This window comes from Tamandua tetradactyla, chromosome 5 (genome assembly GCF_023851605.1).
Source record: "Tamandua tetradactyla isolate mTamTet1 chromosome 5, mTamTet1.pri, whole genome shotgun sequence".
Lineage (NCBI taxonomy): Eukaryota > Metazoa > Chordata > Mammalia > Pilosa > Myrmecophagidae > Tamandua > Tamandua tetradactyla.
The window spans coordinates 1,846,422-1,868,008 of record NC_135331.1 but is presented as its reverse complement, the minus strand read 5'-3'; the positions used below and the strand labels follow the sequence as shown (position 1 = coordinate 1,868,008).

Sequence of the window (21,587 nt, the reverse complement as noted above, 5' to 3'; positions counted from 1 at the left end):
CTTCTCTACAATGTTTCATCTTTAGGGCATATCCCAGTGGTCCAGAGCAGCTACCAGCTCACATGGCTCCTTTGCAGGTCTTTGAAAGGGGCCTGTCCTCCAGCACAAGGTGGCCCTGCTGTGGGGCACACAGCTCAGGCACATGCAGCTGGTGCGTCCAGCCCCCACTGCCCCGGCCGCATGTGCACCTGGCCGCACCGGCCTCTAGGAATTAGGTGGTTTCTGGCTTTTTGCTATTACAGATCCTGCTGCAACAAGCATCCTTGCACAGGGACCCTTCTTATTCCAGATAAGTGTTTCCTAGGGTCAACACCGAGAATACTGGACGATAGAAAATATACTTGAAAACTCCCAGATTAAAAAATAGGCAAAGCAAAGTCCCCTCGGACTAGTAAGAAAGGAGGAAAATTCAACTTCCCCAAGTGGAGGATTTGTGGCAGACAACCAAAGCAATAGGCTGATCCCCCAATCTTGGGGTTTGTTCATATGAAACTTAAACCCACAAAGGATAGGTCAAGCCTACTTAAAATTAGGCCTAAGAGTGGGCCACAGTGGCTCAGCAGGTAGGAATGCTTCCCTGCGATGCCAGAGGACCCGGGTTCGATTCCCAGTGCCTGCCCATGTTAAAAAAAAAAAATTAGGCCTAAGAGTCACCCCCAAGAGAACCTCTTTTGTTGCTCAGATGTGGCCTCTCTCTCCAGCCAACATGACAAGGAAACTCACTGCTCTCCCCCTCTCTATGTGGGACATGACTCCCAGGGGCGTGGACCTTCCTGGCAACATGGGACAGAAATCCTAGAATGAGCTGGGACTCAGCATCAAGGGATTGAGAAAGCCTTCTTGACCAAAAGGGGGAAGAGTGAAATGAGACAAAATAAAGTGTCAATGGCTGAGATTCCAAACAGAGTCGAGAGGTTATCCTGGAGGTTATTCTTACGCATTAAGTAGATGTCACCTTGTTAGTCAGTAATGGAGAGGCTGGACGGAACTGCCTGAAAATGTAGAGCTGTGTTCCAGCAGCCATGTTTCTTGAAGATGATTGTATAATGATACAGCTTTCACAATGTGACTGTGTGATTGTGAAAACCTTGTGTCTGATGCTCCTTTTATCTACCTTATCAACAGACGAGTAAAACATATGGAATAAGAATAAATAATAGGGGGAACAAATGTTAAAATAAATTTAGTACATTGAAATGCTAGTGATCAATGAAAGGGAGGGGTAAGGGGTATGGTATGTATGAATTTTTTTCTGTTGTCTTTTTATTTCTTTTTCTGAATTGATGCAAATGTTCTAAGAAATTATGATGATGAATATGCAACTATGTGATGATATTGTGAATTACTGATTGTATTTGTAGAATGGAATGATCATATGTTACGAATGACTGTGTTTGTTGTTATATATTTTTTTAATTAAAAAATTAATTTAAAAAAAATGGGCAAAGGACTTGAATAGACTTTTCAGCAAAGAAGACCAACAGATGGCCAGTATGTACGAGGAAACATGCCTCACATCATTAGCCATCAGGGAAATGCAAGTCAAAAGCGCAATGAGCTACCCCTTCACACCACACGGATGGCTGTTATCTTTTTAAAATGGAGAATAAAATGTTGGCAAGGATGCAGAGAAAAAGGAACCCTGCACATCGCTGCTGGGGAGGTAAATGGTGCAGCTGCAGTAGAAAATGGTCTGGGATGCTCGGGAAGCTGGAGACAGAATTCCCATGCAGCCCGGCAACCGCAATCTAGGTGTTTCCTCAGAAGAATGGAAACCGGGGGCTGGAGTAGACACTTGTGCAGCAGTGTTCATCGGGCTGATTCACAGGCTGATTTTCGCAAGAGAACATGGCCAAGTGCCATCGACAGCCGAGTGGGTAGCAACGTGCGATGTACGCGTACGACGGCTGTAAAAAAGAATGGGGTTTGGTCTGTGCTACAATGTGGATGACATGTTGAGGGAAGGATGCCAGGCAGGAAAGGACACATGTCCTGCGACCTCACTTACGTGAGCTGTCTAGAGTAAGCAGATTCCCAGGACAAAGTGGGTGGATACCCAGGGCTGGGTGGTGCCGTGGCTGCTCAGCGGGGCAGAGCTTGGGGTTTTGGTGACGGACAACTGTGATGGCACCACTTCGTGAAGCTTGTAAACACCACGGAATTACCCAGGTGCACATGGTTAAAATGGTAATGTCTCTGTTGTACATTCGTTACCACAATTTAAAAGATATCCAACAGTGTAATAATAGCCGCCACCCCGAGGCCATACAGGGGGCTGCACCAGGTGCTACCCACCAGCTGCGCCAGGTCCCCTGCACTCTTGCTGTCCTCCGGGCATGATGTCGCCACACTGGTAGATGCTGCCAATCTGATGGTGGGGGTGGGGATTGGGGTCTTGCTGCTGCTTGAATTTGGGGGGGGGGGGCAGGTGTGAAGGGAACATGGTGGCCGTGGCGCTCACAGCCCCCGCCATGGAGCCATGTGTCTCCTAACACTCCCTGCTAATGCAGCCCCCTTGCAGGTCCCTGCCCTGGCCACCTGCCTCAGCTAACCAGTTGGGTCATAATCGAGGCCTGTTCATAAGGCCCTTTCCTATGCACACCTGTGCGAGTTTGAAACTATTATGTACCTCCATGGAGATGTGACACACCCAGCTGTGGATGTGACCTTCTGACTAGATGGAGATGTGACACCATCCATTGTAGGTGAGTCTTGATTAGTTTACTGAAGTCCCATAAAAGGAAACATTTTTCGAGAGAGGAGAGCTAACAGGAACTTAAGAGCAGAGCTGACACAGAAGCCAACACTTGGAGAACAGAGACACAGATGTTTGAGATGCTTGGAGCCCAGCAGACATTGCCATGAGATGCTAAGCAAGCCAGAACCTGGAGAGAGCCAAGGGAAGCCAAGAGAGGAAAGCCAGCCCTGGAGAAGCAAATGAGGAACCCCCACAGGGACAGAGGCTGAAAGCAGTGGATCCCTGGAGCAAGGGACCAGCAGATGCCAGCCACGGGACTGGCCAGTTGACAGAGCATTCCTGACCCATCAGCCTTCCTTGAATTAAGGTATCTCTGCCTGGATGCTGTAGACTGGACATTTTTATAGGCTTAGGACTGTAAACTTGCAACTTATTAAATTCTCTTTAGAAAAGGTATTCCAATTCTGACATGCTGCATTCCGGCAGCTTGCAAGTTAACACAGCACCCTGCCACTGCAGCCAAGGCTTGGCAAACCATTCTCCCGGAAAGTCACTTGCCAGCCCCAGGCTGGTACTGGCTCCACAGCATCTGCTGCAGCCCTCAGTCAGTGTTCCTTTCTCCGTCCTCAAATGCAGTCAGGCTACACAAAGGGGGTGCCTGCCGCATCACACCTTCTGAGCCCCCTGATACAGCCTCGCCTGTCATCCACCCACTTGCCCTTACTCTGATGGCAACTCCTTTAACTTCCTTTAGAAAACCCGCCCCCTCTTCCACCATCAGCCCATGGAATTTGGCTTATGTCCACCCTCCTGGCCACATGACTGGCTCAAGGGTGACATGTGGCCCAGGACATCCAGAGGGAGACTCCGAGTCTCTGGGCCAGGTTTGCAATCTGGAAGGAGTCAGCTGTAACTGCACTGGGCTCCCTTTGCTGCCATTGGGAGAAATCCTGCCTGAGGATGAAGCCCTTGCTTCGTGGATGGACAGAGAGAATCTGCGTCCTGATCGTACTGTGTACGATAACTTAACCCAGCCTTGCCTGAAGCCAGTGAACTTGGGGACATTCTAGCCTAATTAGCTAAGATATTTCCTTTCCTGGGTTGTGACCAATTTGTCCCGCAGCACTTGATTGAGACGGGGTATGAGCCAGCCTTGGGTCTCTCTGTGCCAGGGTCCTCAGGGCGGGCCGTGTCCTTTGCTGCATACCTGATCCTAGGAAGCAGGAGCTATATTACTTTTCCTTTTTCTTTAAATGCAATTTCATTGAGATATATTCACATTCCAAATAATCCGTCCAAAGTACATGATCAGGGGCTCACAGTATCATCGTGTAGTTGTGTGCCCGTCACCACAATCAATTTTAGAACATTTTCATTACTCCAAGAATGTTCTATAAAAATTTAAAAGAAAGCAGGCAACGGTGGCTCAGTGGTAGAATTCTCACCTGCTGTGCCAGAGACCTGGGTTCGATGCCCGGTGCCTGGCCATGCAAAAAAAAAAAAACATTTAAAAGAACACCCAAAACATCCGATGCCCTTTAACCTCATTATTTATTTATTTTTGTCTTTACTTTCTTACTCATCTGTCCATACACTGGATAAAGGCAGTGTCAGCCACAAGGTTTTCACAATCACGTGGTCTCACACCTTAAAAGCTCTGTAGTTAGACAACCATCTTCAAGGATCCAGCCTACTGGATTACAGTTCAACAGTTTCAGATGTTTTCTTCTAACATTTCTAGTACACTAGAAGTAGAAAAGGGACATCTATGTAATGCATAAGAATAACCTCCAGGATAACATCTGGACTTCATTTGAAATCTCTCGGCCACTGAATCTTTATTTTGTCTCCTCTCTCTATTCCCCTTTTGGTCAAAAACAGGCTTTCTCAATCCCTTGGTGCCAAGTCACAGCAAATCCTGGAAGTCCTGCCCCACACTGCCAGGGAGATTTACACCCCTGGGAGTCATGTCCCACGTAGGGGCGAGGGCGCTGGGTTCACCTGCCAAGTTGGCTTAGAGAGAGGCCACATCTGAGCAACAAGAGAGGGTCTCTGGGGGTGACTCTCAGGCATCATTTTAAGTAGGCTTAGCCTGTGCTTTGCAGGAATAGGCTTCATAGGGGTGAACCCCAAGATCGAGGGCTCAGTGCAGTATTACTTGATGTTCCAGAAGCATCCACGGATGCCTGGAGAGTAACACGCCAGGACCGAAGGGGCCGCAGTTGGGGGTAGAAAGTGGGGAAGGGGCTCTGCACAGGGCCTCGTAGGCGCCTCAGGGTCATGCTCCCCTGGGAGGGCATGGAAGTGCTGGGCCCCCTTTACCCTGTCTATGCAGGGGGCCCCCAACCCTCTGAAAGCCACCGGGACCCCGGGAGTGAGGGGGCTGAGAAGAAGGGGCCCGACCCCAACAGAGAGAAATCACATAGGGGTGGGGGAGGTGGAGGGCTTGCCTTTGAAGCCTCTCCCCTGAGACGCTTCGACCCCGCCTCCAGCTGAATCCACCAGCACCTCAGGGCTAGAGTTCCGGAGGAGTTTCATTGCAACCTCAGTTTCCCCGTCCCAAAAGGCGCAAGAATTAGGTGAGATCAGGTACGCGACACGCTGAGCGCTCGCCGGGCGCTGCAGGCGTCCGCTGTTCACATCCCCCTCCCCAAACCTACAGCCCCGGCCCCTCGGACCCCCACTGCCTGCCCCGTGCTCGGCGCCCCACCACAGCCCCCAGTTCCCACAGGCCCTCCCCGGCCCTCCTTCTCCCTCCGCCGCCCTCCCCCGCCGGCCCCCGCCCGCCCCCACGCTCCCCCACCGCGGCCTTCGGGCTCCTCCTAGCGTCGGCCGGGCGCCCTGCAGGCTGCCAGGTCCAGGGGCCCCAGCAGCGACCGGGAATGCGGACCTCCGGCGCCAGGAGCCCGCCGATGGACGCGTGCGGCCGGGAGTCCGGCGTCCGCTCCCGCGGCCTGCCCGCCCCTTTGCCGCCCGCGCAGCCCGTCGGCCACGCGACAACCGCGCGGGCACTTTAAGAGGCGGGCCCGCCCGGGCTTCATTAGCATACATTAGCGTGGCCCCACCCCCGGCACTGGGAGGCGAGCGCGGCGCGCGCGGGGTTCAGTCCGCGGGGAGCGGCGGGGGCTGCGGGCCTGGCGGCGGTGCCCACCGTATCCTCCGGGGCTCGAGGCGCGTGGGGGGCTCGGGGCGTAGGGGGCGCGCGAACCCTGCGAGACAGCGCCGGGACGGGCCGGCGGGCGGGCGGCGCGGCAGCGGAGAGCGGGATGGGGCCGGGCCCGCCGCCCCCGCCGCCCCCGCCGCGCCCCGGGCCCCCGCTCCCGCCGCTGCTGCTCCTACTCGCACTGGCGGCCCGGGGAGGTTGCGCTGCGCCCACACCCCGCGCCGAGGACCTCAGCCTGGGAGTGGTGAGTGCGGAGCCGAGGCGCGCGAGGGGTCAAGAGCGAGCCCCCACCCGGGGAGGACCCGGGGGTGGGTGCCCGCGGGCCGAGCCGACCGTACCAGTGCGTGTCGGCGTCGTGCGCTCCGCGGTCGCGCGGGCCTAGTGAGCCCGGTGGTCCTGGCCCCATTTCCGCGGCAGGAAGACTGAGGCCGGGAAGGCGGGCCAAGTGGTGGGCGCCGGCGTCCCCGGGTCTGGGAATGGGGCGCCGGGGACCTCCCGGGTTCCGTGTGCTCGGAACGCGCCACAGCCGCGGGAGCCCGCGAGGCGGGTGGCAGGGAGAGAGGGCAGCTGGCGCCCGTCACCGGCCTGGAGCAGCCTGGAAGGAAGAACCGCTGGCGGCCGAGGACAGCCGTCGCCGCGAGCCCCTAGTGCGCTCCTGGTGGGAGTGGCGGGAGTCGCACCGGAACCTAGGACCGGGGTGCGGAGTGCAATGGGTCCCCAAAAGCCGGTGGCGCCCGAGTCTGCTCCGTTCACGGCGCTGGGGATCTAGCGTGCCGGGTCCCAGTCTCCCGTCGGGCGCGGGTCTCTGCCCAGATGTGAGCCAGCGGCGACCCCCGTCCAGGACTCGAGCGCGCCCCGCCGACTGCCCCCGCGCCCCCCAACCCGCGCGCTCCCACCCAGTGACCCGCTGTCCCACAGGCTTGGAAACCCTGGTAGGGGGCAGCGCAGTGGCCTCTCCACTCCCCTCCTCCCTGCAGCTCCCAGGCTTGGGACCCTCTCCTCTGGACCCGAGATTTAGATCTGACCGTATGAGAGGCCCGGCGGGGGTGCCGAGGGGCCGCTGGAGGAGGTCGCGTCCTTATGGGGCTCTGCCCCTCCTGCTTCCCCTCGCTCCAGGGGTCGGCCACGGGCCCCACATCCCGGGAAGCTCCAGGCACGCCCCCTCCCAGTGCCTTTGGCATTTGGAGGCCACCAGTCCTCCAGGTCCAAGTGAGTTGTGTGGCCGTGGAATTTCAGGCGGGGGAAGGGCAGGTATTGGGGGGAGGTCTCCCCGGGACACCCGCCACCGCCTGCCGAGGCTCGCAGCCTCCGGGAGGGGCGGACACGACCCGCCCGCCGCCCGCATCAGCTGGTGCCGCTCCCTGCCCCCCCTTTCTCCCAGCCACGCTGCCTCTGCGCCTCCGCCGCGCCCCCTGGGGGTGGGGTGTCCTGGGTCACGTGTTGGTGCGCACGCGCTGGGCATGGGGTGTGCCCACAGAAGGGTCCAGGCCCCTTTCCGCTCCAAGGGTGCCAGCCAAGGCGCCCAGGCTGGAAGCGCGAGTGGGAGTCCTGCAGGCAACCGGGAGATGGAGCCGTGGGCCTGGACCCCTCCCATCTCCAGCCCTGGCCGCTTTCGGGCGCTGAGTCCTTTCCAAGTTCCTCGCGCGCCGCGGGGGGTGGAGAGCGGGCAGCCCCCGGCGCACACCTGCGGACTCTCCCTCCCCCGGGGTACTGGGCGCCGGGGCACTGGGGGGCGCTGGGGGCACGCACCGAGTAGTGAACTTGGCCCGGCCGGGTCGGGTGGGCAGCGCCCGGGAACCTCCCGGTAGGGGGGTGGGCGGGGACCTCCGCTTGGTGGGGTCTGTCCGCGCGCTCCACTGGTGGGCGAAGGGCGGCCTCTGGTGGCCGCGGCGGGGAATGGCGCTTCAGGGCGGCCGGCCTAGAAGGACAAGAAGGGTCTGCGACAGTCTTGCATTTGGGAGGCATGGGGGAGCTCCTTCACCAGTCCCCCAAGCCACTCCTCTGGGGTCCCACTGGCCCTGTGCATACGTAGAAAGCCCACCCAGCGTCTTCCCGTGCCGCCTGTGGGGAGGGGGTGGGGGTGATAGTGACCGGTCGGGAGAAGGGCGCTTGTTCCCCCCGGGTTGGAGGCTGAGCCCTGGACGCACATCCTCCAGGGCCTGCATGTTCAGCGGTTGAACCCATGGCAGATGGCGGCCCGGAGGGCCAGGGTCCCCCCACCCTACCCCCCACTGCCCCCCCCAGCCCCACCCCTGTGCTACCGGAGGCCCCTCTAGAGCCCCTGTGGCCTGCAGGGGCCCCGCGTCCCTTAGGCTTACGAGGAAGCCGCCTTGGCACCCCACGCTGCACCCACGCCCCGTGTTGTGGGCGTCCCACGTCCGGACACCCGGCCCTCTTCAGCCCTGTCCCCTCGCTGTCCCCTCGCCCGTCTCTGGCCCGGGCCAGGCGGTAGGTCCCTGGGGTTCTGCTGCCCCAGCAGCACTGCCGGAGCCACCTAGGGGGGAGGGCACTGGGCAGGAGCGGGTGGCGCAGGTGGACGGCCACTGCCCAAGTGTCCTCTGAGGTTTCTGCTGCTGCCACAAAGTGCACTGCTCGCCCTCGCCTCCCCCCCAATGTGTGGCCGCCCTGCTGGCCCTGGCACCCTGTCCAGGGAAGGGCTGGGCCCTGGCACAGGGCCGGTGTCTTTTTGTGGGTGGCGGGGGCGGGCAGGGCTCAGGGGCTGACCAGGAGGCTCAGAGGAGCCGGGTGGTGCAGGGGAGTGTTCACGGGCAGCAGGGTGACATGCCCTCAGCTACAGGCTCGGGTCCACCCCACCATGTCCCACACCCAGTGTGGAGCTGGAAGTATCCCTCCACCCGAATGTCCTGGATACTCCACCCGAAACCAGAGCAGGGAGCCCAGTCCTGGGGCAGGGGCGCCCCAAGCGGGTTCCAGGAAGTGGCAGGGTCTGGGTGTCCTGGTCGTGGAGGGACGCCGGTCTCCTCAAACGAGGCCCCTTGACGCTAAGCAGGAGTCTGGGCCACCGTGTCTCAGCCCCTGTCCAACCTGACGCCCCTCGAGCCTCAGTCTCCTCGCCTGTAAGACGGGCACACAGGGCCGAGGCGCACATCTGCTGGTCCAGCAGACAGCAAGACAGACGGACGGTAAGCCAGATGTCCTGTAAGCTGCTGGCCTGGCCCCGTTCCGAGGTGGGATGGATCCTCGGACTCAGCAAGTGATCTCAGGGCGGTGCTTCCTCAGGAATTTCCAGGTGCTTCTTGAGCGTTGGTGATTTTTGCCTTTTCCTGACCCATGGGTTAAAGCTGGTGGTGAGACACTGCCGGCCCTGGGTGGGGTCCGTGCCGGCCAGATCAGCGCTCTGTCCGTTAGCCTGGCGCCTGCTGTGGGTCGAGCTGGTGTGTGTGTGGGGGGGGGGTGTCAGGGTTCCTGCAGCTCTTGGAAGGGTCAGGTTGTCTGCTCCAGGGGGGCAAGGGGCAGGGCTGGCCCGGGCACTCGCACCTCGAGTCCTGTCCCAGCCCTTAGCAGGGCGCAGGGGCTGCACACGCCCCCCCCCACCCACCCACCACCAACCCCATCGCTTCCTTTCTGCTTGCTACACACGTTTGTTCCTGCCCCAGGGCCTTTGCACTGCGGGACCCACAGCCAGGAGCGCTCTCCGCATGGGTTGTCACTTGCTGCTCCTTCTCATTGTTCAAGTCTCAGCCCAAACGTGACCCCCAAGGACGACTTCCCTGACCGTTTAAGGAGCTCCTCCCTCCCTCTGTGTCTGTCCACAGCAGGCGCAGGCTGGCCCTGCCCCTCATGGCTGAGAGGTGTCCCAGCCTCTCCGTGTTCTCCTGTGTAGAATTGTCGGCAGAGGGGGTGCTGCACTTGCCCCCTTCCCCAGGCCAGAGCCCCCAGCCCAAGGCCACGGGGGCCATGAGGATGGCAGGAGGGCGGAAGGGGCTCCACCGGCATGAGCTGCCGAGTCACTTAAGCCATCCCTGTGTGCACGCACCCTTCCCGATGCTTGTCCTCTGCCTCCCCCATGACGGCTGTCCCTCCCTGACAGGACTGGGGGGGCGGTGTCTCCCCGGGCTCGGGGTCTCCCCAGTGCACTCACGGAGATTTGTTGGATGGATTGACAGCAGGACAGACACATAGGCTGTCCGGGACCTGGGAGCCTCCCCTGGGGAAGATGCTGGAGTGTGGGGATCACCCAGCTGTGGGTGCACCCCGATAAAGACGGGCAGGAGGCCCCGCCCCAGCCCACTTCCCACTTCAGGGTGTCTGGGGGCCGTGGGGGAGCTGTCAAGGATGGACCTGGGTGGGTCCCAGAATGTCAGGGTCCAGCTGGGCTGACTGGGACCGACGAGGGGGTGGGGGCGGTAGCACCTGTGCAGAACCTCCCCTGGCCGGGGGCGGGAGCCCGGGAGCAGCACAGCCTGGACTCCGCGGGCCTCTGGCCCCGGGTACAAGCGCCGCAGCCTCCTCCGGGAACGGGGCGCCCGGGCCCTGCTCTCCAACCCCCAGGGCTGGCCGAGGGTCAGGACGCGGGTGGGAGCAGGGGCAGAGGGTGCCGCCGGGGGCCCCCCATCCCTTCAGCGCGTCCCACCCGGCCGCGCTGTGCAGCTGCCGGGGCGGCAGGAGGAGCCGCACAGTGAGTGCGCGCGGCCCGCCTTCTGGAAGGCTCCACACGGGGGCCGGGCACTGCGCTGCCCGGAGCGGCCCAAACGCCGCTGACTTGAACTTCCTGGTCTGTAAATGATACCTCGTTAGCGCCGCGACACAACAACTGTGCATCCCACGGGATGCTGCTGAAGTGTGCAGAGAACCAGCCGGGGCCAGGCTGGAGCGCGGGGCGCTGCGGGCGAGGGGCGAGAGGGGCCCCGCGGTCAGCACCCCGCCCTGGGCCTCGGTTTCCCCGGCGCTCCCGGCAGCATAAACGCGAGCGGCGCTGGCACCTGCTCGGCCTGGGGGGCGCCTCTCCCTCGCGCCCCCTCCCCAGTGGCCTTCTGGAAGGTTCGCCCGTCGCCGCGCTGCCGCAGCGCCCGCCCTCCGCGCCCGCCGCAGCCTCCGTTGCCCTGGAGACGGCGGTCGCCGTGACGACGCGGAGGGGCCGGGCTGCGGGGGGCGCAGGCGGATCAGGACCGGGGACGCAGCGAAAGATAAACTTGGGGGGCTCCGGGCGCCCACAGACCCCGAAGGGGAGCTCCCAGCAGCCCCCGGACCCGCCAGGGCTTTGCGCGGTGCCCGCACCGCACCCCGGATTTCTCCCTGGCAAGCCGGAGCGTCGCTCCCCTGCCCCAGGACCCCCCAGAAGCCCTCAGCCTCTGGCGGGGAAGCCCGGCCGGGAGGGGCGCCGGGGGTCACGGGAAGTGGCCCGGGAGGTGGGTCTGCCGCGCGGCTGGGAACCCCGGGCCAGGCAGGGGGCCCCCCCACCACCGAAGGGGTCCGCTGGGGGTCACGGGGCGGCGTGGCGGCCGCGGGTCCCCCTCAGTCCCGCCTCTGCAGCCTCCCGCGGGCGCTCGGCCTCGGCGGCGTGGAATGTCCCTTGGGGGTCCCGGGCACTGGTAGCAGAGGGGCTGCGGGGTGCCAGCACCTGTACAGACCCTCCCCTGGTGGGGGCGAGGGAGGGCAGCATCCTGCATCGTGCAGGGCCTGAGGTAACCCTGGCAGGCTTCCTGGAGGCAGGGACCCCGTGGTGCTGGACTCAAGGTTGTTGGATGCGGAAGCAGCAGGGCCATGTAGCGCAGCCAGCAACCTTAACCAAGGCCTGTCCTATGTGTGTGTTAGAAAAGAAAACAGGGAAATAAAAAATGTGAAGAGATTGCAAACTTTTCAAAACAGTGTGTGTGGCCAAAAAGACACGGATCTGGGGAGAGGGGGGAAAGTGGGGGGTGCCAGTGCTTGGGCTTAGGCAGTGCCTGGAACAGCCTTGGGAAGCGCTTGTCCAGTTCTTTTTTTTTTTTTTTTGCTTTTTTTTTTATTATTAATTAAAGAAAAAAAAAGAAATTAACCCAACATTAGAAATCATTCCATTCTACATATGCAATCAGTAATTCTTAACATCATCACATAGATGCATGATCATTGTTTCTTAATACCTTTGCATCGGTTTAGAAGAACTAGCAACACAACAGAAAAAGATATAGAATGTTAATATAGAGAAAAAAATAAAAGTAATAATAGTAAGGACAAAACAAAACAAAACAAAAACCTATAGCTCGGATGCAGCTTCATTCAGTGTTTTAACATGATTACTTTACAATTAGGTATTATTGTGCTGTCCATTTTTGAGTTTTTGTATCTCGTCCTGTTGCACAGTCTGTATCCCTTCAGGTCCAATTACCCATTGTCTTACCCTGTTTCTACCTCCTGCTGGACTCTGTTACCAATGACATATTCCAAGTTTATTCTCGAATGTCGGTTTGTCCAGTTCTTGTTGCAGATTGATGTGGGGGGTCCTTCGAAGGAGGGGGCCGGGGGCGGGGCCCAGAGGGGGGTGGAGCTGCCCAGTTGTGCCAGACCCCCTGGGAAGGAGCGGCCCCTGTCCTGCCTGGCCACTTGGGATGGGTCACAGCTGTGCACCCAGGAGCATATTTTCTCCAGCCCAGGAGGCACCCCTAGACCTGAGCAGCCGGCCAGGGCTCCCCAGTTCCACACACAGGCTCCTGGGGGACCCCTGTCTGGGCTGGTGGAGGGTCCAGGCCAGTAGGGGTGTGGGGGCAGTCTGAAGAAATAGGGGGGGAACCCCAGGAAGGACTCAGTGTTACTTGGGAAAGGGGGAGAGGTTTGGCTGTTTCTCCACAGGTTTATGTAAACCACCGCAGCCCTGGGGGGTTCTGGGACAGCAGGGCCCCTTCCCCTGCAGGGTGCCTGTGGGAGGTGCCCCCAGGTGGGAGGGGCTCACAGAAAATGCTCAGCAGGGGCTGCAAACTCAGCAGCTCATGGGGGGCAGGGCAGGGAATGTAAATGAATCCAGAGAGCTTATAAATGCCCACCAAAAAACTCGGTCTGTACGTTGGGCCCCGCAGGCACCCTGGGTAGAAGCCTCTCTTTGGAGCTGCTCTGGGATGGGGAGGGGACTCCAGCCCCAAGACGCTGCCCTCCACCACCCTTTGGGCTTCTGGGGCTGGCGAATGTGAGCCCTTGTGAGCTGACAGAGCTGTCCTAGTAGGGAGCTCGGGACTGACAGCAGGGATCCCCCTGGGACCAAGGGCCACCCCTGAGGATGGTTCAGGGACTGTGGCTTGGTGGCAGGGAACACCATCTATATCGAGGGTAAATTGTCACCCTCCATTCCTGCTTGCTGCTTGGGGCAGGGGAGGTGTGCCCCTGCCCCTGGGGTCCTTTTCCTCAGCTGTCCCGTGGAGATGCCACCTGGGCCCGCTCCCATCTTGCCAGCCACCCCATGAAGTAAGTGCATGTATTCATTTAGCCGCTGAGGACACAGCCCAGAGAGGTTGGGTGAGTTGCCCCAAGTTACACAGGAAGGAGGCGGCAGAGCAGGATTTGAACCCAGGTTGCCAAGCTCCAGAGTCTGTTCTGTGATTTACCACATGACACTGCCCTTCGGGAGCTGCTTGTGGCCCGAGTCCTAGAACTGGGGTCCGAGCCCACCACCCTCCTCGGTCCCTGAGACCCACGGGCTGTGCTTTCAAAGGGACACCCAAGTCTGCTCCTCCCACGGCAGCTCAGGAGCACTCAGCTCTGCCACGTTTCAGGACCTTTTTCATGTTTTCACTTCCTTCCTTCAGCGTCCCGTGGGCATTGCTGCCGTGGGGACAGTGAGAGGGGCAGGAGGGGGCAGTGGGGACGGGGCACACCCCCTGAGCGGTGGTGCAGGCTGTGCACTGCCCAAGCTCGGTCTGGCCAGGAGCCCCAGGTCCCTCTGCCAGCACTGGCTGTGGAGTGCCGTGGGCAACAGGGACGGGAGACCTGCTCCCCGTCGCAGGCCCCTCTGGCAGCCCAAGCACCCCACAGCCCCTCACTCTGCTCTCTGCCCCCAGGAGTGGCTGAGCAAGTTTGGCTACCTGCCCCCAGCAGACCCCGCGGCAGGGCAGCTGCAGACGCAAGAGGAGCTGGCCAAGGCCATCACTGCCATGCAGCGTTTCGGGGGCCTGGAGGCCACCGGGGTCCTGGGTCAGTTCTTAGGGGGACGGCGGGGAAAGGCTGCTGCCAGTCACCCAGCCCCGGCTCTGTTCCCCTCTCCAGGCTGGCAGGGAGGGTGGGTGGGCCAGCCGCCCCTGGGGTCCCATCAGCCCCTCCTCAGCTCTGGGCACAGCAGCTGGCCAGGCCCTCTGTGTCCCACTTGAGAGCAGGGTCTCAAATTCGGGTGTCCCCGGGGGCCAGTGGGGAGACGGCCCCTCTGAGGGGCGCCCTGCTGGGGCAGCCTCGTGCTTCCAGAGCCTTCACCTTTCGAGGGAAACCAGCAGCCTGGGCCTCACCTCACACTCCCTGCTGGTAAAATGCCGAACTCGGGCTGCAGTGTGGTAAAGACCCCTGCAGGGCTGGGCGCGCGGGGGGGTGCCGAGCCAGGTAAGGCTGGCCCGTGGGGGTGCTGCCCGCAGTGGGCCCCGCCCACCCCTCCGACCCGCCCCCTGACCCGCCCGGCCCCGCCCGCAGACGAGGCGACGCTGGCGCTCATGAAGACCCCGCGTTGCTCCCTCCCGGACCTCCCCGCGGCGGCTCGAAGGCGGCGCCAGGCCCCAGCCCCGGCCAAATGGACCAAGAGGAACTTGTCCTGGAGGTGAGTGGGCCGCGCCCAGTGGCCCCGCACCCTCCATCCCCGCGCCCGGTCGCAGGGGGTCCCCAGGGAGGCGCGCCATCCCAGCGGGAGGGGGAGCAGGTGGGGCCGGGTGCGCCCGCAGGCCAACGCGGCGTCACCCCCGGGGCCCGCATCGGTGTTCCCGGCCTGGAGCTGTCCCTGGTGACCGGGCCGGGTCCCGCCCCCTGCCACAGGGTCAGGACGTTCCCGCGGGACTCGCCGCTCGGCCGCGACACGGTGCGCGCGCTCATGCACTATGCCCTGCGCGTGTGGAGTGACATCGCCCCGCTGAACTTCCACGAGGTGGCAGCCAGCCCCGCCGACATCCAGATCGACTTCTCCAGGGCGCAGCACAACGACCGCTACCCCTTCGACGGCCCCGGTGGTACCGTGGCCCACGCCTTCTTCCCCGGGAACCACCACACTGCTGGGGACACCCACTTCGACGACGACGAGGCCTGGACCTTTCGCTCCTCGGGTATGTCTGGGGCCGACGCTGGGCCTGGGGGACTAGGGACGCCTGCAGACCCCGCGGTGTACAGGCAGCCACACCAACCCCTCAAGGACCAAGGCAGCCCCCTGCACCGCAGACCACAGCCACAGGCTTCCAGCCCCGCCACGTGGCCGGCTCACCACCTGAGGGTCACTCAGTGCCTCTCACTTAGGCTGTCCCCCTGCATCTGTGGTCAGCTGCGGTGCGCCCTGGCTGGGCTCTCTTGCTGTCCGTGACCAGCTGTGGCTGGCTGTGGCCCGTGGCCGGCTGTGGCCCGTGGCTGGCTGTGGCCCGTGGCCGGCTGTGGCCCGTGGCCGGCTGTGGTCTGTGTCAGTGTCTGGGACGACAGGGTGCTTCAACTCTGTACCACGTGTCATCGTCCAACAGGTCAGGACTTGCCCTTATCGTGGTCTTAGGGTCCAGAAGAGTGAGCGGAAGCTTTCCCGGCCTCCAGAGGCCTTGAGGCATCGTCATTTCTGATGCCCCTTGTTGACTAAAGCAGGGCACGGGCCCCCCTGGTCCAAGGGCCTGGGTGGGGGGAGTTACAAAGTCACAGGCACAGACCATGGGTACAGGGAAGGGACACAGACTCTTCTGGCTCCATCAAGGCTCTGCTGCCCAGGGCCCTGCAGCCCTCAGGGTGCCCATGTCACCCTGGACAGCCCACCCCAGGCCGTAGAGGTCACATGACGTCTAGGTGCCCCATAGTTCCCCACACTGAAGGGACCCCAGGCCTGTCCTACGGAAGTGTCTGAGGGTCCAGGCAAACACCCTGGGGTTGGGAATCCCGCATAGATCCTGTTGGGGTCCCCTATGCCAGTAGAGCCTCCATATTTACTAGCTGGGCCTGTAGCAAAAAAGCCATCATCCCCCTAAGTATTATCTGTGCCAGGGGAGCGTGCCAGGGCCGAGCACCCCTTCCAGATCCCAGACAGACTCCCAGGCACCTCCCAGCTCACTCAACCGCCTGGCCAGGACCGGCGCGTCTCTGGCCGCAGCCCAGAGGCACAGCACCGGCCACACCGTGTCCCCTGGCCTCACCACCTCCCTGCACACCCTGTCCACCCTCCCCCGGCTTATCCACACCCCTCACAGCCAGGACCCCAGAATGGGTGGGGTCACCAGCCAGGGCTCACACCGGCCCTTCTGCCCCCAGATGCCCAGGGAATGGACCTGTTCGCAGTGGCCGTCCATGAGTTTGGTCATGCCATCGGGCTGAGCCATGTCGCGGCCCCACAGTCCATCATGCAGCCGTACTACCAGGGCCCGGTGGATGACCCGCTGCGCTATGGGCTCCCCTACGAGGACAGGGTGCGCGTCTGGCAGCTGTACGGTGAGTCACGGATCCCCGAGGAAGGGCCCAGAGCCCCAGGTCCCCCAGGGCCGTCAGCCCCATGCACGACACACACGGCTCAGCCGACGGGCCCTGGTTCCAGTTGGGGGTTCCATGTGGGCCGGGCGGCGCCTTGGGGCTCGATGCCATGCTCTTCGCCCCCACAGGCGTGCGGGAGTCCGTGTCCCCCACCGCCCAGCCCGAGGACCCGCCTCTCCTGCCAGATCCCCCGGACAACCGATCCAGCATCCAGTAAGCCAAGTGCCCCATGTCCCCACACGGCCTGTCCAGGCAAACATTTGCCCCAGACAGTGGCTCTGTCCTGGGAGTTTCATTAAACTCCTCCAAACAGTAGGGCTGATAGCAGCCAGGCAGACAATGCAGAGACGAGCGGGCTGCTGGCTTGACCTTCTCTCACCCCTTGTCACAGTCACCTCTTGCTGCGTAACAAGCGCCCCAGCCCGGTGGCACAAAACCGCCACTGTTTGATTAAGCTCAAGGGTTCTGTGGGTCAGAAACTCAGACTGGGGCCCCCGGGGATGGCTGGCTGGCTCCATGGGGGTGGGGGTGTGTCTGCAAGGCATGGCCCAAAAGGCTGGGGCTGGATGGGCCACCAGAACCACTGCCCACAGCCTGTCCCTGGGGGCTCTGTGTTGTCCAGCACAGCTGCTGGACTCTGAGAGGAGTGTCCCAGGAGCTGGCATCTCCAGGACCGCTCGGTGCTGCCCAGCCCCTCTGGCCCTCCTCGGGAGCCCACACGCTACTGCAGCCGGCCCAGCTTCCAGGGAGGGACCCAGACCCTTCCCACTGGAGGAATTTGCAGCCCTAGTGTTTTTTGGGGGGGGGTTTCTGGCATGGGAAGGCTCTGGGAACTGAACCCCTGTCTCCAGCATGGCAGGCAAGAACTCTGCCACTGAGCCACCGTTGCCTGCCCTGCAGCCCTATTTTTAAACCGAGGTCCCCTGTCTGTTGCCCCACCCCCACACCTGGCATTGACGACCTGGGGCGTGTCCCTGCCACCTTTCGGGCACACGCAAACACACGTGCACATATTCAAGGCGAAGTTTTTGTTTGTTTCAGCAGTAGGTTGGATATGTGCTTTTTTGCTTTGCTATGTGCCTTATGAATTTATATTGAAGTCAAAAGATAGTGCTGTTAATTTTACTTCTTACCTGAACAGGTAACCCATGCCAGTGGCACAAAATTCAAAAGGTGCAAAAAGCACGTGCAGTAGCCTTTAGCTCTGGTCTGCACGGACCCAGCACCCAGCTCCCCATGGGTGGGGACCTGTGCCCGCCCTGTTTCCAGGGAGTGGCACCGCCGTAACCCGCCCTGACCCTGCTTCTGGCACTTACTTGGGCATTGGGACAGCGCCCTCTGGCCCTGTGTGAGAGCCCCGTGGCAGTGTCCTGTACTCTGGGAGGTCCCTACTGGCAGACATTTAGCTGTTGCAGACCATTTGCCGTGGCAGACCACATGGCGGTGGACGTGCCGTCTGCACGGTGGGCTTCTAGAATCGGAATCGGGGCCCCCAGCATGTGCTCTGAGCATTTGCAACAGACGGTGCCTGCTGGCCTTCTTAGCTGTTACCCCAGTTTCCGTTCTCACCAGCAGCCTACAGGGTCACCCCTGACGCTGGGCTTATACATCTGTGTCGTGGGGCGCCCGTTTTCATTTGCCTCCTCTTTGTGCGCCTCACACCGTGGCATCCCTGAATCCACCCCTCACTGCCTGTTGCACATCCCAGAGCCTGCAGCGGCGACGTGGGGGCCCACCGCAGAGGGGTGTTGCTGTGGCTTGGCCTCCGGCTCAGCTGCCGGCAGCAAGGGCGGGGTGGGGCCCTCCCTGCCTGCAGCCCCCACCCGGCTCTCTCCGCAGGGGCCCGGCCGTGCCTCATAGGTGCGATGCACACTTCGACGCCGTGGCCCAGATCCGCGGGGAAGCCTTCTTCTTCAAAGGTGAGGCCCAACTGCCCACGCTGGGGGCGCTGGGGGTGGGCTGGGGGCACCGGGGGCCCTGCCTGCAGCCCGGCCCGGCCCTCTGTCCCCCAGGCAAGTACTTCTGGCGGCTGACCCGGGACCGCCACCTGGTGTCGCTGCAGCCAGCGCACGTGCACCGCTTCTGGCGCGGCCTTCCACCGCACCTGGACAGCGTGGATGCCGTGTACGAGCGCCCCAGCGACCACAAGATCGTCTTCTTCAAAGGTGGGCGGTGCCACCCTGCCGGCCTCCACCCACCCGGCTCCCCGGGCCCGCTGATACTTGCTGCCCGTGCCAGCGCGGCCCCCTGGCGCACCCAGGCCTGTCCTACACAGCCGCTACCCGCTCATGCCTTGGCCACCCAGACCGGGTGCCTGCTCGGGGCTGGTGCCCCCATGGCTACGCGTTGGCACAGCCAAGGACAACCTGCCCTCGTCCTGGGGCGGGGGAAGGCGGCCTGCCCCCGGGCAACCGGGAGGCTGACTCCAGGCTGGTGGTGGGCTGCTGGGCGCACATGCCACCAGCGTGGGGGCTGAAGGCAGCAGGAGTGTCCCCCAGTGCCCGGCCAGACCCAAAGCCAGGGCGCCTCCTCCCGCCCCCAGCCCTGCCCCTTGCTGGAGTCCACACTGCCCACCCCATAGCGGGATGCTGGGCATCGGGCAGGAGCCCAGGCTCATCGAGATGGACCCAGCTCCCCAAATTCCCTCTGCAGTGCCTCTGTTCACATCCTCGGGCTCTGGGGGCACTCTTCACCCCAGTACTGCAGGTGTTTCCACAAAACCAGGCCATGCTCCCCTGAGTCGAGTATTCCCATCAGTCCATACGCGCCACTCCGCCCTCGGTCCCAATGTGACACCATCCGAGCCCTTGTGACCCAGGTAACGCCAGCAGGTGACTGCTCTGCTCTGAAGCTGCATATGCAGCCCGTGGAAGCTGCCACGCCGGCCCCGGCAGGTCCTCGTGCCTCAGTTTCCCCCTGCAGGCCCAGCTCCAGGAGAGGCATGGCTTGCATTCTTCCAGTGACTTAGCAGAAGGGGGGTGTGTAACCCCGCGGGGGAACTGCCCCCCGCCCCAGGCGTCTGTGCTGGGCGCCTGCTGCAGCTTCGCCCCAGCTGCAGCCCCGCGTGGGCCTTTTTGTGCTTGGTGGAGTCGTTTCCTGTCACTGCCAAGAGCCTCCTCGACTCCAGCCTGTCACCATGAAAACTGTCTCATTTGCTGAGAAATCCGGGGTGCCCTGGCCTCCTCCCCGCTGCGGGGACCCCCGTGCTGGCACCCCAGCGCAGCCGGGATGGCCCCCCTCGCCGGCCCTCCCTGGTCTCAGACGTTCACCAGCCTCGGGGCCGCCTTGGAGACCGCCCGGCGCTGCACACCACCCTCTGAAGTTTGTCAGGAGCGTCGCAGGCAGATGCCACACCCATCAGGGACCTGTGCCAATTAGGGGCTCCCGGGACGAGGGAGCTGGCTTGGCCCGCCGAAGTGCTCGCAGGCGCCCAGGACGAAAACCAAAGCGGGTCGCCGCGTCTGTCCCGGGATGGCCCCTGCCCACCTGGTGGCCTGCGCGCCCCTGTGCCGTGTCCCTGCCGCGCGTCTCAGTGGCCTCCGCCCCTGTCAACCACTGGCGGACGTGCCGACCCGCTTCCCCGCCGTCTTGAGTAGGGGACTTGCTCTTCCCTTACTTAGTGTTGCGGCAGCACCTCCACCTGTCCCCCGGGGCCGTGCGTCCTGAAGGCAGACGGGCTCCCCTGTCCCCGGCCCGTCCAGGGCCTCTGTTCACCAGGCCCCTCCCTAATGGGATCTTCTGGACGCCATGTCCCAGACGGTGCCTGCGGTCCACGTGTCTCTCTGAGGGTCACCCCTGAACCCCCAGCAGGGACCCGGCTCGGAAGCTGGCGGGTGCGCGGCGCCGTAACTGCGCGGTCGTCACCCTGTCACCCCAGACGGTGCCCTCGCTGCCCGATAATCTGTCGGGCTTAAGAGTCTGGGCTCACGTCAGAGTCTTGGTTCACGCAGCTCCGCCAGCAGCCCGGCGGGGGCGGGGCGGGCCGCGGGGATGGGGCGGGGACGGGGGAGCGGCCACAGGCGGCTGAGCGCAGCCCCCTCCCGCTCCCAGGGGACAGGTACTGGGTGTTCCGAGACAACAACGTGGAGGAGGGGTACCCGCGGCCCATCTCGGACTTCAGCCTCCCGCCGGGCGGGGTGGACGCCGCCTTCTCCTGGGCTCATGACGACAAGACGTACTTTTTCAAGGAGCGGCTGTACTGGCGCTACGACGACCGCACGCGGCGCATGGACCCCGGCTACCCTGCCCAGAGCCCCCTGTGGAGGGGCGTCCCCAGCACCCTGGACGACGCCATGTGCTGGGCCGACGGTGGGTGCCGGGCGGGCCTGGGTCTCCTCCGCGGGGGGGCGGCCCTCGGCGCGCACAGGTGGGGAAAATGCGGGCCACGCCCCTTCCCATCGCCCCACCCCCTTAGCGTGGCCCCGCCTCTCCCCTCCCCTCTCTGCCGTGGGCCCGGGCCTCAGCCCCTCCCCTCCCCTCCCCTCCCCCCAGGGGCCTCCTATTTCTTCCGCGGCGCCGAGTACTGGAAGGTGCTGGACAGCGAGCTGGAAGCGGCGCCCGGGTACCCGCAGCCCACGGCGCGGGACTGGCTGGTGTGCGGGGACGGCCCCGCGGGGACGGGCGCGGACACCGAGGACGGGGCTCAGGCCCAGGCGGGCGGGCGCGGCTACGAGGTGTGCTCCTGCACGGCGCTCGCCGCCCCTGCGCCCCGCGCCCCCGGCCCGCTGATGGCCGCCATGCGGCTGCTGCCGCCTGGCTTCCTGTGGATAGCGGCCCGGAGCCTGGCACCCTGACCGCCGGGGTCACGCAGGGCGAGGACACGGCCCCCAGCGCCCTCCGGGCCGCTCTGATACTCGCGGGGAGAAGCGCCGCCTGCGCCCGGGCAGCTGCACCCCGCGCCTCCCTCCCCACCGCGGGCGGCTCGGGTTGCGGGGATGCCCGGGCCGGGGCGCCTCGAGCCGTGTCCTGCGTGGCGGCGGCCGGGTCCCTGGGGCCCTCCGGAGGGGCAGAGGGCGCGGTGCGGTGCGGACATTAAAGACGGCCTTCATGCCCTCCCCGCGTCTCGCCTGCTGCCCCCCGCCCACCCGGGGCTGTGTCCTGTCCCCAGGGGTC

At 63.0% G+C, this 21,587-nt stretch overlaps 1 protein-coding gene across 1 annotated transcript; it reads left to right on the top strand.

The window, feature by feature from the left end:
* Positions 1 to 6,015: 6,015 nt before the first annotated feature.
* Positions 6,016 to 21,268, top strand: MMP17 (matrix metallopeptidase 17). Its single transcript, XM_077159297.1, has 10 exons — positions 6,016 to 6,105; positions 13,853 to 13,985; positions 14,469 to 14,592; positions 14,805 to 15,088; positions 16,260 to 16,436; positions 16,604 to 16,688; positions 18,315 to 18,394; positions 18,488 to 18,640; positions 20,526 to 20,783; positions 20,967 to 21,268. Exons 2-10 carry the CDS (start codon positions 13,946 to 13,948, stop codon positions 21,266 to 21,268), a joined length of 1,503 nt encoding a protein of 500 aa, XP_077015412.1. The 5' UTR covers positions 6,016 to 6,105; positions 13,853 to 13,945.
* Positions 21,269 to 21,587: the final 319 nt, after the last annotated feature.

What these genes read in the sequence shown, in the direction of transcription:
- MMP17 (XM_077159297.1), top strand. Translation starts at nt 13,946, where the DNA reads ATGCAGCGTTTCGGGGGCCTGGAGGCCACCGGGGTCCTGG. An exon ending in GCGCGTCTGGCAGCTGTACG is followed by an intron (nt 16,437 to 16,603) that starts GTGAGTCACGGA and finishes TCGCCCCCACAG; the next exon opens with GCGTGCGGGAGTCCGTGTCC. An exon ending in GGAAGCCTTCTTCTTCAAAG is followed by an intron (nt 18,395 to 18,487) that starts GTGAGGCCCAAC and finishes TCTGTCCCCCAG; the next exon opens with GCAAGTACTTCTGGCGGCTG.